The sequence below is a fragment of the Abrus precatorius genome, unplaced genomic scaffold, assembly GCF_003935025.1.
Source record: "Abrus precatorius isolate BTA unplaced genomic scaffold, Abrus_2018 Scaffold8, whole genome shotgun sequence".
NCBI classification, from domain to species: Eukaryota; Viridiplantae; Streptophyta; class Magnoliopsida; order Fabales; family Fabaceae; genus Abrus; species Abrus precatorius.
In genome coordinates, this window is record NW_020874428.1 from 31,868,757 (window position 1) to 31,883,503 (window position 14,747).

The window sequence follows — 14,747 nt, forward strand, 5'->3', positions numbered from 1 at the left end:
AATTTAATTAATATAAAAATAATTTTTATAATTTTTTGTTTTATTTTATTTTTAAGTAAATTGATCTATTAATTCAATCATTCATCTGTTTTTTTTAGACTGAATATACATATAGATACATAATTGTTTCATATTTATTTATTTTTGGATATTTTTTTAAATTCTAATTTTTTCTATTTTACAAACTATCAAAATAAAGTAGCAAATTTTTTTATTATCTAATATTGAATTTGAATTTTTTTTCACTTTTTTTTTTAATTCTTGAGTTATATAAAAGAAAAAAATAAAAAATAAAAAAGATAAATTATTATATATCAATTAAATTAATAGCTATTCACCATTTCATAATTGAATCAATTATATACCATTTTAAACTAGGGGAACAAGTTATAAAATCTAACCTATTTTATGATATAAAACAAGGTAAACAATGATAGTTGAGATGTTTAAACTAGTGTCGGCAAACTACTATTACATATTATGATACATCAGTCTTTGTTAGATAAATTCGTGTCGGTAAACTATCATTTTATAATTAAATCAATTATATTACATTTTAAACTATTAATGAAATAAAATGAATCAAGCAGACTGTCGGTTCAACACTATTCATCATTTCAATAAAATTTATTTTATATGCATAATAACAAACTAAACTTCTGTTAACATGTTTAAAGACCTAAATATTTACTTTTTAATAATCAGTTTTTAAAAAGATAAATTAATAATATTTTAACAAAAACTGATATATATATATATATATATATATATATATATATATTTGAATAAGCACTAAATAGTTTAATTAATTTATACTAGATATACAAGCGTATACTATCATAGTTAAAATAAATTCAACAAATATTTTTGGATTGTCTAAAAAAATCAAGAGAATCAAAGACTTATATTTGATAAGTTATAAATGTTAAAAGACATTTGTTGAATAAAATTATTAGTTGTTTAATTTATTCTAAATACCACCTGATTAAAAATATTTCATTAATGATTAATTTTTTAAATAAAACTAATTGTATCACTGTAATAAATAATTTTAATTATATGCTTTTAATTAATTAAAAATTTTATAAATATAATTATTTGATTAAAAAATAATTCAATAATTAATTTTAGGCTAAAATTATCTAATAAATTAATCCTCTCCGTTTTTTAATATTTAGCAGGTTAGTTCTTTTAGGTGTGACAAAATGACTAGTGCAATGACAAAATGGTTACAATATTAATTATACATAGCTTTTTATTTATATTTTTTAAAAAATTATATGTTATTGTCTAAAAATTTCCCTACTAATCTAAATTTACAGTAAAATTAAAAAATTAACAATAAAATAAAATTTAAAATAAGAAGCCATTAGCTATTTAAAGAATTAATTTAGTTGCTCAAATATTTAGAAGATTTGTTTGTTGAGATTTTTACATCAAAATAAATATTTATAAATAAAAATGTTTTGGATTAAAATTTAACAATGTTAAAAATCAAATTAAAAATGTATATGTGAAAATGCTTTTGTAGGACACGCGTGCTCTCTCCAATGGGTTTTCACCCACTTCAGCGGTCATTCTCTTCCTGTATCGAATTATATATACAACAAGAACTCGTGATCCCCTGTTGTTGTCACCCTGTCCCCCCTATTGTTGTTATGTGTGAAAATCTCGTATTATTGCGATAGTGGAAAATGCTTTTGCGGCGCCTTATGATTTTGCAGGACACGTGTCCTCTCTTGAGTGGGTTTTTGAAAGCTCTTAAGCAAACGTTGAAAGTCTTATCCGGTGGCACCCACTTCAGCTGTCCTTCCCTTCACTATCCGTATCCGAATTATCATGTATATACATCATATATACAACAAGAACTGCTGATGATTCAAGTGAAGCTCAGACACTTGATGCAAGTGCGGTGAAAGTATAAGCCCCTGCTTCTGAACAAACCCATTCTCTACATATTTTGGAAATCAACTGTCACTGCTAATCCAATTTCAATCCAATTCAGGTATGCTTGAACTTATTCTCCAATACAAATATTCCATATATATTTCAGGTTATATTTAAGATTAGTGAATTTGCATTTAATTTGAGTGAATTCAATTACTAGTGTGATAGACATTCAATTTGTGGCTGTAACTTAGTAATGTTTAATTGTATGTTTAAAAACATATTTAGTTGAATGATTTATTTTAAATAACAAAGTGATTTTCATTACCACGCTTCTTTCTCTGTTTTCAATTGATGATTTCCACCTATGTTCAACATAGCTCCTTCCATCCGTTTTGAAAACCCAATCAACTCTTCAAAATGTTCTGGCCGCCTTCTCAGTTCTTGATGTCTGCCTTAAGCTTCGTCGGAGATTTTATGGCCCGTAGCTTACAAAATCTCATGAGAAGGGCCTGTAGCTGATGCAATTGTTGGCCACTTGCTTACTTGCGTACGAAAAGGGCAGACGTATTCAGCCATTCGCATGACTCATCAGGAGCTAGTTATATGTAACATATGAAGATTTCCCAGACAGAAAGTATAATCTTGTATGTTTTTTTATGTTTAAAAAAATTCAATTGAATGATTTATTTTAAAAAACAAAGTGATTTTCATTACCACACCCTTTATCTGTTTTAAATTGATGCTTCATCTCTTGTCAATTTGATGCTTTCTATCATACATGTTAAAAGTAACTCTGCTTTCATTACCACACACCCTTTATCTGTTTCCAATTGATGCTTTTACATCATCATACATTTTAAACTTAGCTCTGCTTCGATATGTTTTAAAAACCCAACGAATTCCTATCGGTTTTATTTTCTAAGATGTGTTTGAAATAGGTACTGATTGGTGCTTTGTGTTTTGTGTGTTAATTAACGGCTAGGTTTCGCAAGGGTGATAGGCTCCGCTTTGAACCCGTAAAATGTGTTTGAAATAGGTACTAGAGAGTTTTTTATTGGGTCTTGCAAACTAGGTGTTGATATAAAATTCGATTAACTTAAATTTAAGTGATTTTTGGTAATTTTTATAAGATTTGCTTTAATAAAAATATATTAAAAAGATAATCTAGATTTAAACTCATTGAAGTTCTGAAAGATAACGTGAAAAAACACTAATGACTTTAGTCACATAAATGTTCGACAGGTATGGAAAAATTTCTATCACCAGTCCACTGTCTTATATTAACTATATTGGGAATTTTCATTGGCCATCTCCAAATTATAGGAGAAACTCTGTATCACAAACACGAAGGGATCCTGTTGGCGATTTATCTCACCCTTGTCACTTACTGGGTGGCATTGGCGGTGGAGTTTGGAAACATCATAGCTACGCCTTCAATACTCAGAAAGTTTAGTCCTCTGTTGGGTGCCCTCACCGTAGTTATGCACACGTTGATCTTAAGACCAGGATTTGGTGTGGTCACCCTCGTGATATGGGCTCTATTTTGCATTAGAGCTGTGCTGTTGTCCCTTCAAGATATTCAACTAGTCTTCGAGGATATTAAAAAAGTCTTCGACAAGCAAGTTACCTCTCTTAGGAAAACTATAAATAACCATAGTAAGGACATAGTAAATTATTTTCAAGCCAGAGACGTTACACGTGGTACAGGTACAGTGAATCGTTCGAATCTTCAGGTGTAAGTTTAATCAGTTGTTTTGAAATGTGGCAAAAAGAATTAAAAAATATATATCAAAACAAATTTTAAATATACTGTACCCCGTTTGAATTTCTTTTTTATTTATCGTTTTAAGAAAATTATTAATAACATTAATTATTATGATTTTTATTAAGATATCTTATAATGTAGTTGTGTATCATCTAAGTATTTAAAGTGACATAGACAATGGTATCCACAGAGGGTGGGTGATTCAATCCCACATTTTCTCTCTGTTTTATTTTCAATTTTGACTATTTTTCTTCAATTTTTGTGAATAGTGTTATTTTGCCACGAATTTGAAGTGTTGTTTTGGAATTTTAGAATCAATAAGCTGCATATGCTCAATCTTGTGTTCATTTCTTATGACAAAAGTTTGGAGCTTTAAAATTAATAACAAAATAAATAATATTTTTAAAAAATACGAAAATTTGAGATAAATTAAAATATAGTAAGTAAAAAATAATACGAGAACGAGGACGAATATTTGTTTGAACTTCGTGAATATGAAGTATTATATATCCAATCCAAAGAAACAAGGGCTTATTCTTTTACTTAAGACAATGGATGAATATTATCAGATAGGTTCATTAACAAGTGGATCCAATAAAATAAAAATTAAACTAAAAACTAAATATATAAAATATTGATCCGTTGTTATTAAATAAACTCGTTTTTGTAAAAATAAAAAAAATCAGTTCAATTTTAATTTAAAAAATTATAATTCAATACAAAGCAAGTTAAACACACCTGACGCATTAACTCGAAAGGATAACTAATTGGGTAAAATTCTACTGCACATTCATTGTGTTTTCGATCTATTTACACATTTCATACAATATTTCAACGTCAATTTTCATGAGATATTTAATATTATCTCTAATTTTTTTATAAAAAACAAAATAAAATATTTTCTTAATCATTATTATAAAAAATAAATAATAAATTTAAGATACATTAATTTTTAAATTTTTTAAATATTTTTTAAATGTTATTAAATATATAAATTACTAATTATACTATTTAATATTATAAATATTTTTAAAATAAAATTTATATTTATAAAAAATATATCTGACTTAATTAATTTTTTTTATTCTAGTGATTTAATTTTTTATTTTTTATAAAAAAGACCAAAAATAATATCTAATATATAATTCATGCTTAAAATTAAATACACCAAATAATAATGCGAAAATATTTTGTTTGTATCTTACATTATTTTATTTATCTCTCTAACTCTTATGATATATAACTCACATTTTCTTAGATCTTCAAGTGGGCATATCTTAATAAACACAACTTGGTTTAATGTAAATATAAAATCTCATACTGAAAAATTATTTAATAAGATTTTAAATAGCAAAATTGTACCACAGGGGAGTAATGAAGTTGTAAATGCTCTTACAAAGGTTTTATTCGTGGCAGATGGTCCAACACGTGGTACCTCGTTTCACTGCTACGTGGAACGCAGAGCTGTTTTGTTCTTCTCCCAAAAAGAAAACAAACCCTTTACCCCCGTACGTTTTCCCAAACTCAATTCTGTGCCAACGACAGTGGCCGAATGTATCGAACGGCGGCGAAGCAGTTGTTCTATGGCGCAAGGCACTATCACGGCAATGTTGGAGTTCGATTCCGGCCTCCTCAGACGTTGATACTCTCTTCTCGCTTTTCCACATCGGAGACTCAACCACTTTCTAATCCACACTCTACCGATCGTAGCATTCCCGTCACAGCCACCGAAACCACTAACTTTTCGGATTCGGCATCTTCTTCATCATCTTCGTCGACGACTGAGGATGCCTCGCGCTATGAGACCCTAAGAACCGGAGCCAAGTACGAAAATGAACAAGCACGCGTGCTTCAGGCCTCGCTCCGTTACGTTGTTCGTACACTGATCCTCTTCCTCTTCTTTTCAATTATGTCGGTTATTCAATCTTCCAAAATTACAAATCATTTGGCTGTTTTTATTGCATATCTGGATTCCATGGTTTTTGATCGGATTGGATGCATTCTAATAGTTAGTAATTGTAATTCTGAATGTTGGTTTTTCAGGTAAAGTTGGGATGGACAGAAGCAGCGCTAATTGCAGGAGCAAGGGATGTTGGTCTTTCCCCTTCCATTGTTGGATCTTTGTCAAGGAAGGAAGCAACACTGGTTGAGGTGCGTTTCCTCCTCTATTTTCTTTCCCTTAAATGCATATAATTCCTGCATTAAACTTCTTTAATTTTATATTAGTTCAAGTCAGATTAATTAAGCCAGTCAGTTTAGATAGTAAGCAATAGATGGGAAAAGGGAGGCACAAAAGTTCCATTTATCTGTCATAATTTTTTTCTTGTAAGTGATTGTTATTGTGTAGTGTCTACCGATGATTGGAGTTGGGGCAATAGAGTAGTGATCTTCTGTTTAATTGTTGTGACTATTTTGAACAGTTCGTCTTTTGTGATGGTTGAAGGTATTTGCAATCATTGATGGTGTTCAATGATAGGAATGGTCTGAAATTGTTTAATAACTAGAGTTTAGAAGAGGACTACAACAGCTAATGTTATGCTATGTCAGGTAGAATGCGAGGTGGTTCTGTTTATCACTTGGTCCACGATGTTCTATATCATATTGTAACTATTTGACAACTTATACTGTATTCCAATCACAGTCTGAGTTGCTGCTATTGTGCAACCCATCCCCTCTAACGCAATTGCGGAAAATGATTCCCGAAAAGAAAGGACGATTGCAAACGTGAAAGAATAAAAGTATTTTGGTTTTTTGTTTTTAACGCGAGACAAGTGACTCAGAATATTTATCAAGTTGGATATCTCTTTTCCTCTCTTGCATTGCATGTGTGTATGTATTCTCCCTGGCATCCTTTCAATGTATAATGTAATCATTGGCAAGCTACAATTTCAGAAGTTGTCAATGATGTTTATTGGAGTTTTTGGGTTACTTTAGTCAGTTGAGTTTCCAATGCATGAATTCTCTTCCACTCTTATGTTATCAAGTATAATCAGTTTAATGGGTTGCCATTATTTGGAATATTGCTCTCTTTTGCTTGTGCTTATTGGTGTTTATGAATTGACCAATTTTTCTATCATAAAACTTTTTTCAGTATTTCATGGATGATTGCTTACAAAGATTAGTTGATAAAATTGACACAAACGAGAGCTTTAAGAATCTGACACCAGGTGACTGCATCTCTAAGCTTATCAGGTTTCGATTAGAAATGCAAGCTCCATATATATCAACATGGCCTCAAGCTCTTAGCATCCAGGTCTATGCCTATGTCCTTTGTCCTTGTTCGAGGCTTACAATATGAATTGTAGAGCTGAAATAGTTTCTGGTAAATGATTTCTTTACAGGCACAACCAGTGAATGTTCCAACAAGTTTTAAGCAAAGGGCGATGCTCATGGATGAGATATGGCATGCTGCTGGTGATAATGCCTCTGACATTGATTGGTATGCCAAGCGCACTATCCTTGGCGGAATATACTCAACGACTGAGATTTATATGCTGACAGATAACTCTCCTGGTTTGTTTTTCTTCCCTCCCCTTTAAGGACATGAGCATTCTAAGATTTTTGCTTCATGAACTCTCAACCATTCACTAATTTCTAGTGTTTTTTTGTGCTTTTCTGTTAATGATAATCAGTCATTTGTGGTCAGCTCCTTGTTCTATGATAGCAGCAACCATTGGATCATTCATTCTTCATGTTAATGATAATCTTTCATGCTTTGAAAATATTAATTGGATTCAACTTTCCATTCTCTTTAAATGTTTTTATTTTCTTGATTCAAAACTGTCCTGTTTGCTTCCATGGCAATATGTATGAGGATTTATGTGATGAAGTGACTGTCCGAAAAAGTCAAAAGACAATGGAATTTTATTCCCCATCACACGGATAGTCCCATATGTTTAGTATCTCTATATTTAATTGGGTAGAGACCCTGGTGATTAAATGCTCATGGCTCAATGTGTTAAAGTTGTGACTTGAAAGGACTTTTCTTGATTCTTCTGCGGTTTGTTTTCTGGCAGATTTCCGTGATACATGGGCTTTCTTGGATGCTCGAGTGAAAGATGCCTTTGATTTAAAGAAAACCATTCAAGAGGTAATCCTTATATGGTTACTGTGATTGATTCCTTAAGTTTTCATATTTCAATTTTTTCGAAATATCATGCTTGGTGGTGCATTCCAGAATTCTCAGTTGTCATAATTTCAGGCACAGCATTTGGCAGAAGCTGTCACTACTGGGCTGGGGAACTCCTTACAAGGGTTTGTGAGGAAAGTTTTCCGGGGATGAATCATGGTGGTAAGATGTGCTGGTGGCAGGCATTTGCATCCCTGTTTACATGTTTCGAACAATGTTTCTACTAGACATTGATTATCTCTTGATATTACACGTAGTAATTAGGTATCTTTCATTTACTTCTAATTTATTCTTGCTTGGGCACTTCACTCAAGGCTTGAGTTACAGGGTCACGAGTGCACAATAATTTTAAGCTTGTGAATAATTCCATTTTCATTCTATGATACGAAGAAATTACTCTTTTTTCCCCCTTCCCCCAAGAACTTTGTTTATTCATATGATTCATATTTTAATTTCCCTCGTTTTAAAGTGATGGGCTTGATGAAAAAATAAATAAATTATTTTTACCATAATCCTGGGTGTATTTATCTATTGAAATGATCGGGGAATGCTTTTAGGTTTTCTGGTTGACCCTTGTATAAAAATAAGGGTGTCCCACAAGGTTTGCTTGTAATATTTATGACGAATAATGCTTATCCTGTTTTATACACAGAAAATATATTAGTTAATTAAAAATAAATTAAATCTTCAATTCACTTCCTCAAAATTCCAATAATTACCATATTATTTTTAAATAAAATTTACTTATCAACATAAATTTTTAATGTTCTTAAATAAAATAAAATTAGTCTTCAAAAGATTTTCTTGAATCATTTCTTCAAATATTTAACTTATTATTTGATTATTTATTCAAAAGTTTGTTCGGGTAATCAATTAAATTTCTCGTAAAGATGAATGTGGTGATAAGTTAATATATAATTTGATCTTTAAAGTGTCAATTTATATTTCTTTGATTATTGAACGTCCATGTCCATAACAATTGAAATCTATTTGTATTACATTGTTAACTAATTTGTGTTATGGACATGTAATATGTAAATCATTTCACCCTTTAATTTGTCTAAAAAAAACTTTAAAGAATTAACCTAAGATCACTTTTGGGATTGAGTTTTTATATCAACTCATTGTGATTGGTATGGGTAAATTTTCATCCACTTTGGATAAGGAGGTGGGAATGGTTAAGAAATTGTGATATTGAATGACGAGTGAAGTAGAGAAGAATAAAATAAAAGGGGAATAGAGTAAAAATATATTGTTTGGGAAGGAAATAGAAAAATGAGTAATAAATAAATAAAATAACAAAAATATTTTTTATAGTAATTAAAAATAAATTTAACTTAAAAACATTTAAACTTATAGAACTAATTTTTAATTATTTTTTAGTTATAAACTAGGATTTTTTTAACTTTTTAAATGGCTAAATAAAAAAAATAAAGTGGTATAATTCTTCCGCTACATTTACTTTTTACTTTTTTTTTCTCAAATCTGATCCAATCTGATTTATGAACACCCTTAGTTAGTGATGAAAGATTTTAACTTGTGACTCACTAAAATGAATAAAATATTTCATTTCAGTTCAGCATTTATTAAAAATGAGTAAAATAATTTTTTTACAACAATTAAAAAATGAATTTAACTAAAATTTAAACTTTTTATTATAAATTTTTTATCTTAATACAAAACTATTTTTATTGTTTATTTATGAAATTATATTTTTTTTACTTTTTAAAAATTAAATAAAAAACAAAGTTGCAATAATTCTCCTGCCACTTTTTTTGCCTACCTAGCGGTAAAATATTTTAACGTGGGAGTGTATGGAAGTTTACGGACTATACTATTTTTTTAATTATTTTTTAAAACAGTATCGCACGTATCATGTCGATATTCATCCCAGTAATGACACGTGTTAAGTGCAGAACTAGTATCTCACTTTTTTGGATGATAGTGCTATCTCTACTTTTACAGCGATACTGTTATCTTCATACCATGTTCATATGTCTGATACTAAGTAAAATGTTACACATGACATTAGTTTAAAAAATATTAAAAATTATAATTTAAAAATATTTAAATTTATAAATTAAAAAATTACTTAAGATTTAAATTTAAAATATTTAAAATTATGAATTTCAAAATAACATAAGAATGCAAGCAATAATTCAACTAACAATATAATTTTAGCTCTTAAAAGATTCGAAAAAAGGTTCATAACTTGATTTAAAATAAGGTATTTGCTGTTTTTTTCTCCATACTAGTGGTGTTAATTAACGAACAAAATCTATATATTATTTTGCTAAGATAAATAATTTTGGAACAACAAATAATGAAGATTATAAATTTTAAGATAAAATTATGAATAATAAAAAATTTATTTTAATTATATTATTAATTTTTAGTTAAAAAATTAGTTAAATAAAAAAAGTTTAGACATAACATCCATAAAAATAAAAATTAAATTTATAATTATCTGACTTATTTAAATAATAAAATTTTAAAATTATATTAGAAATCATAATATATTTATTTTAATTTTAGTATTAATTATTACTAATACTTAATTATCTTTTATATTCATATTTTTAAAATTTATAATCTTATTTTAATTAAATTCATAATTTTAAATATTTTTAAATTTAAATCTTAAGTATTTTTTAAATCATAATTTATAATATTTTTTAAACTAATGTCACTTGTCAACATCTTACGTATTAGACCTAATATAGAGATAACAATATCGCTGCAAAAATGAGATATTAGTTATGCGCTTAACACATTATTATTAGAGTGAGTATCAACTGCAATACTGTTTTAAAAAATAAAAAAAATAGTATCATATATAAATCTCCGATACACTCTCTTAGGTGACAAAAAAAAAGTTCAAACAAAAAAATAACTTTTAATTAACTCTATTTTTAGAAATAATTTTTAAAATTATATTATTTAAATAAAATTACCAACTTAAAATAAATGTCCGTGCTCAAAATTCAATACTAGAATAATGATATGTTAAACATTAAAGTGAGTAATTTGAGGACAAAATCTTAAAACATTAGCTTGATAATGTTTTAAATATTTACAGGACAAAATTACTTTAATTTTAAAGATTATTTTTATAAAATAAAACCAATGTTTTAATAAATAAAAATTAAAAACAATATCAAGAGGAATAGGTAGGCTTAATGATTTTTTTAATAATTATTTATCAAAATAAAATTAAAAACAAACATATTTTTTGTTTGGAATAAATTTTTGACACATTAAACTATGTTTCATATTAAAGAGAGATGAAATCATTTTTTTTTATTCTGTCTATTTTGTCTAAGATAGGGATGAAATAAAAAAATAATTTTGCCTTTTTTAAATATAAAATACAGTTTGATGTGACAAAAATTTACTCTAAATAGAAAATATGTTTGTTTTTAATTTTATTTTGATAAATAATTATTAAAAAAATATTTAAAAAATCATTAAGCCGAATAGGTAACTCTTTAATAAAATGGAAACTCGGGAGAGAGAGAGGGTTGGTGTAAAGTTGGCATTGCATCCTCACCTACCCCTCACTAGCCGGGGTTAGGAAATGTAATTGAATTCTGCATTATTTAAAGTAGAAAACAAGAGGAATATAGTAAAGGAAGGATGGGTTTGACGGCATCGGAGATAGCGAAGAAGTTGAATCTGCAGCCTCACCCAGAAGGTGGCTTTTACGCGGAGACATTCAGAGATCATTCCCTCCTTCTTTCGACGTCTCAGCTTCCCCCTCAATGTAAGTTTTACTTCTTTCTCTCTCTTTTCCGTTCATCTCTTCTCTTCCACTCATTTCCTTTCTCTCTTCCAGACAAAGTCGATCGCCCTGTATCCACTTCCATTTACTTTCTCCTTCCTTCTGGAAGCATCTCTCGCCTCCATCGCATACCCTGCGCTGAAACCTGGCATCATTATATCGGCGACCCTATCACCGTATCTCTCTATTTTCTCTCCCTTTTTTTTTTTAATACCTAATATATGAATTGATTATTAATTGTTTCTAACCAGATAGTGGAACTGAACGAGAACGATGGTAGTGTTAAGTTGACTTGTCTTGGATCCGATCTGGGAGAGAATCAGGTACCGCAGTACACGGTGCCTCCCAACGTCTGGTTTGGTTCGTTTCCCACTAAGGATTTCACCATCTCTGCGGATGGAGCGTTTCTCGGTGCTGCTGCGGCTAGAGATAGTGAGAGCCACTACTCTCTTGTAGGGTGCACTTGTGCACCTGCTTTTCAGTTTCAGGACTTCGAACTCGCAAAACGTTCTCATCTCATCCACCGCTTTCCCCATATGGAGCCTCTCGTCACTGCTCTCACATTTCCCGAGTGACCACTCCACTCTCCTTTTGTTACTATCAGTTTTCAATCTTAACATCGTAATGTAATATTGCCACCCCTGGTTGTTGCGTGTTTAATGTTAGGGCTTGTTTGTTTCAAAATAGAGTGAGTTTTCATGGCATCAATCTCTATTTCTTTTATCAAGTTTAACCCCATTGCAAACTGAGAAATGAATGAGTCCTCACTGATTCTTGAGAATCAAATAATACTCATATACCTCTCTTTCATAGTTTTAATGTTAAGACTCCTAGCTTGAGCTTCTAAGCTGTGGACTAGTCTTTAAAATTGGATCCATCCGTTTTTGAATAGGTCATCGTTGAATGATAAATCACTACAGGTGGAGTGACGGAGATACCTATTTAATTCATAGAAAATTCAAAATCTTTTGGCAGGCGAAAATAACTTATAAAATTAAAATTATTTGACAAACATGATCCGTGATAAATAATTTAAAATAACGTATAATATTATATTAATAAAATATTAAAATTAATTATTATTTATTTATATTTTGAACATGAAATATTTTAAATTATATTTTTTAATATAAAATATATTTAGATACAAAATACAAAAGAATATATGAAAAAAATAAAAAAAATGAAACTATTGTAAAAGTGAGGAAAAAACGTAATGAAAATGCATTTTAATTGTGTGAAGGTTAAGGTATTTTTTTAAATAAAAAATAAAAATATTGTAACTATTTTTTGAAGGCTAAATATTTTTTAATTAGCATTTAAAATGATAACTTTAAAAGTTAAAAGCTAATTTTGTTTTTTATTTACCAAATAAATAAAAGAATGTGAATCCTTATCTCGTAACCAAAATGGAAACATCAGAATTAGTTCTCTAGAAAGTAGAAACTACATGATTCCATCGTATAGCGTTTTGCACAAATTCAGAAGAGATGGATTATTTCCTTTTTGAACCTCTACAAAAATATTTCTAGTTGCATGTGTTCTGTTTCCTATCTTCCATTAGGGATGGCAACGGGTAAAGTACCCGATGGACACTCGCAAAATTTACCCACAATGAATAGGGTATTTATCCGCTTTATGGATACCGGTATGAGTGTGAGTAAAAATCCGCAAATTTTAACGGGTATGGGTATCTAAGTACCCACCCCGCCCTATACCCGCATATATATATATATATGTTTCAACTTTGCTCTACAATTATGCATTGAATTTTTGTATTATTATATTACATATGTGAAGTTATAAAAGATTAATATAAAAATATATTTAATAATAAAGTAAACCAAAAAATTTATTTACTATTTTATATTATTTAATTAGGCTAATACAATTTAATTATTATATAGTTGATATGAGATTGATTTTTTAAAAAAATATTATTTATATATGACACACATAAATTTTTTTTATATTATTTAATTAGGCTAATACAATTTAATTATTATATAGTTGATATGAGATTGATTTTTTTTTAAATATTATTTATATATGACACACATAATTTTTTTTTTACACAAATATTTTTGTTAATAAAATCATATTCATATTTAAATCATAAAGTAAATGACAAATAATAAACACATTGTAAATATTTTATAAATTTTACAATCACCTACTATTATCGTAAATTTATTATTTATTGATAATATTTAAATTTTATTTTTATATTTTAATTTAAAATAATATTTTTCTATGCAACATATGTATAATAAGCACAATTATAATCTATTGAATCTAAATAATATTATTTTTTTATGTTCAAAGAAATTTTTTATAAAATATAAAATATAAAAAATTATTGTTAATTTTTATTTGTTAATTTCTTCTTCAGATAAAAAAATATAATTTGTTTATATACACATATATTTCTTTATTATAAAATTTTATGGTGACAATTTATCTTTTATTCAAATTCTTTCTTTTAAAATTTATATACATTAAATAAATATTTAATTCATTAAAATAATTTTTAAAAAATTTATATTCTTGACAAAATACTTTATGTAGTATATGAGTTAAAAATACTATTATTATTAATATATATATATATATTAATTATATTATATTATTTTAATTAAATCTATTATTTTTCTTACAATTTCAAATTCAAAAGTCAAAAAAAATATTTTATATATCCACTTTTCTTTGTTAGTACTTGAACTGACCCTAACTTTATTCTTATTCTCAATGTTTGTCTCATTAAAACCTAACAATTATGAAACATTATTCATTAGAGTTAGTTGTCAATGCCGCCACAAGATGTCACCAAGTGATCCCATACGAAAGGTCACCCATTGTGCAGATCTATTTCATTGTACGTTGCTGATTGATCGAATCTCACACAAGATAAGGTTATCGCCAACAAATAACTTCTGCATTTAGTTTCGCTTATTATTTCTAAGAATTTTAGTTTACAAAATTATTATATTAAGATACATTTAGCACTTGTGATATTTGAATATTTGCTTTTTCATCTATGATTATACCTTATTCGACAACTACATATTAAATTTTTGTATTATTATACTATTTATGTGAAGTTATATAAACATATTTTTCTTTATAAATATTTTTTTTTTCAAACAAGCGCGGGTAATGGGTAAAAGATGGGTATGCGGGTA

At 28.1% G+C, this 14,747-nt stretch overlaps 2 protein-coding genes across 2 annotated transcripts; both read left to right on the top strand.

Annotated features, from left to right (window-relative positions):
- Positions 1-5,092: 5,092 nt before the first annotated feature.
- LOC113847070 (ubiquinone biosynthesis protein COQ9, mitochondrial) lies at positions 5,093-8,217 on the top strand. Its single transcript, XM_027475925.1, has 6 exons — positions 5,093-5,528; positions 5,699-5,806; positions 6,747-6,908; positions 6,997-7,168; positions 7,672-7,745; positions 7,857-8,217. Exons 1-6 carry the CDS (start codon positions 5,208-5,210, stop codon positions 7,935-7,937), a joined length of 918 nt encoding a protein of 305 aa, XP_027331726.1. The 5' UTR covers positions 5,093-5,207; the 3' UTR covers positions 7,938-8,217.
- A 3,134-nt stretch (positions 8,218-11,351) lies between these two features.
- LOC113848152 lies at positions 11,352-12,262 on the top strand. Its single transcript, XM_027477546.1, has 3 exons — positions 11,352-11,547; positions 11,620-11,741; positions 11,817-12,262. The coding sequence occupies exons 1-3, from the start codon at positions 11,421-11,423 to the stop codon at positions 12,138-12,140; spliced, it is 573 nt and encodes a 190-aa protein (XP_027333347.1). The 5' UTR covers positions 11,352-11,420; the 3' UTR covers positions 12,141-12,262.
- The last annotated feature ends 2,485 nt before the right edge of the window (positions 12,263-14,747 follow it).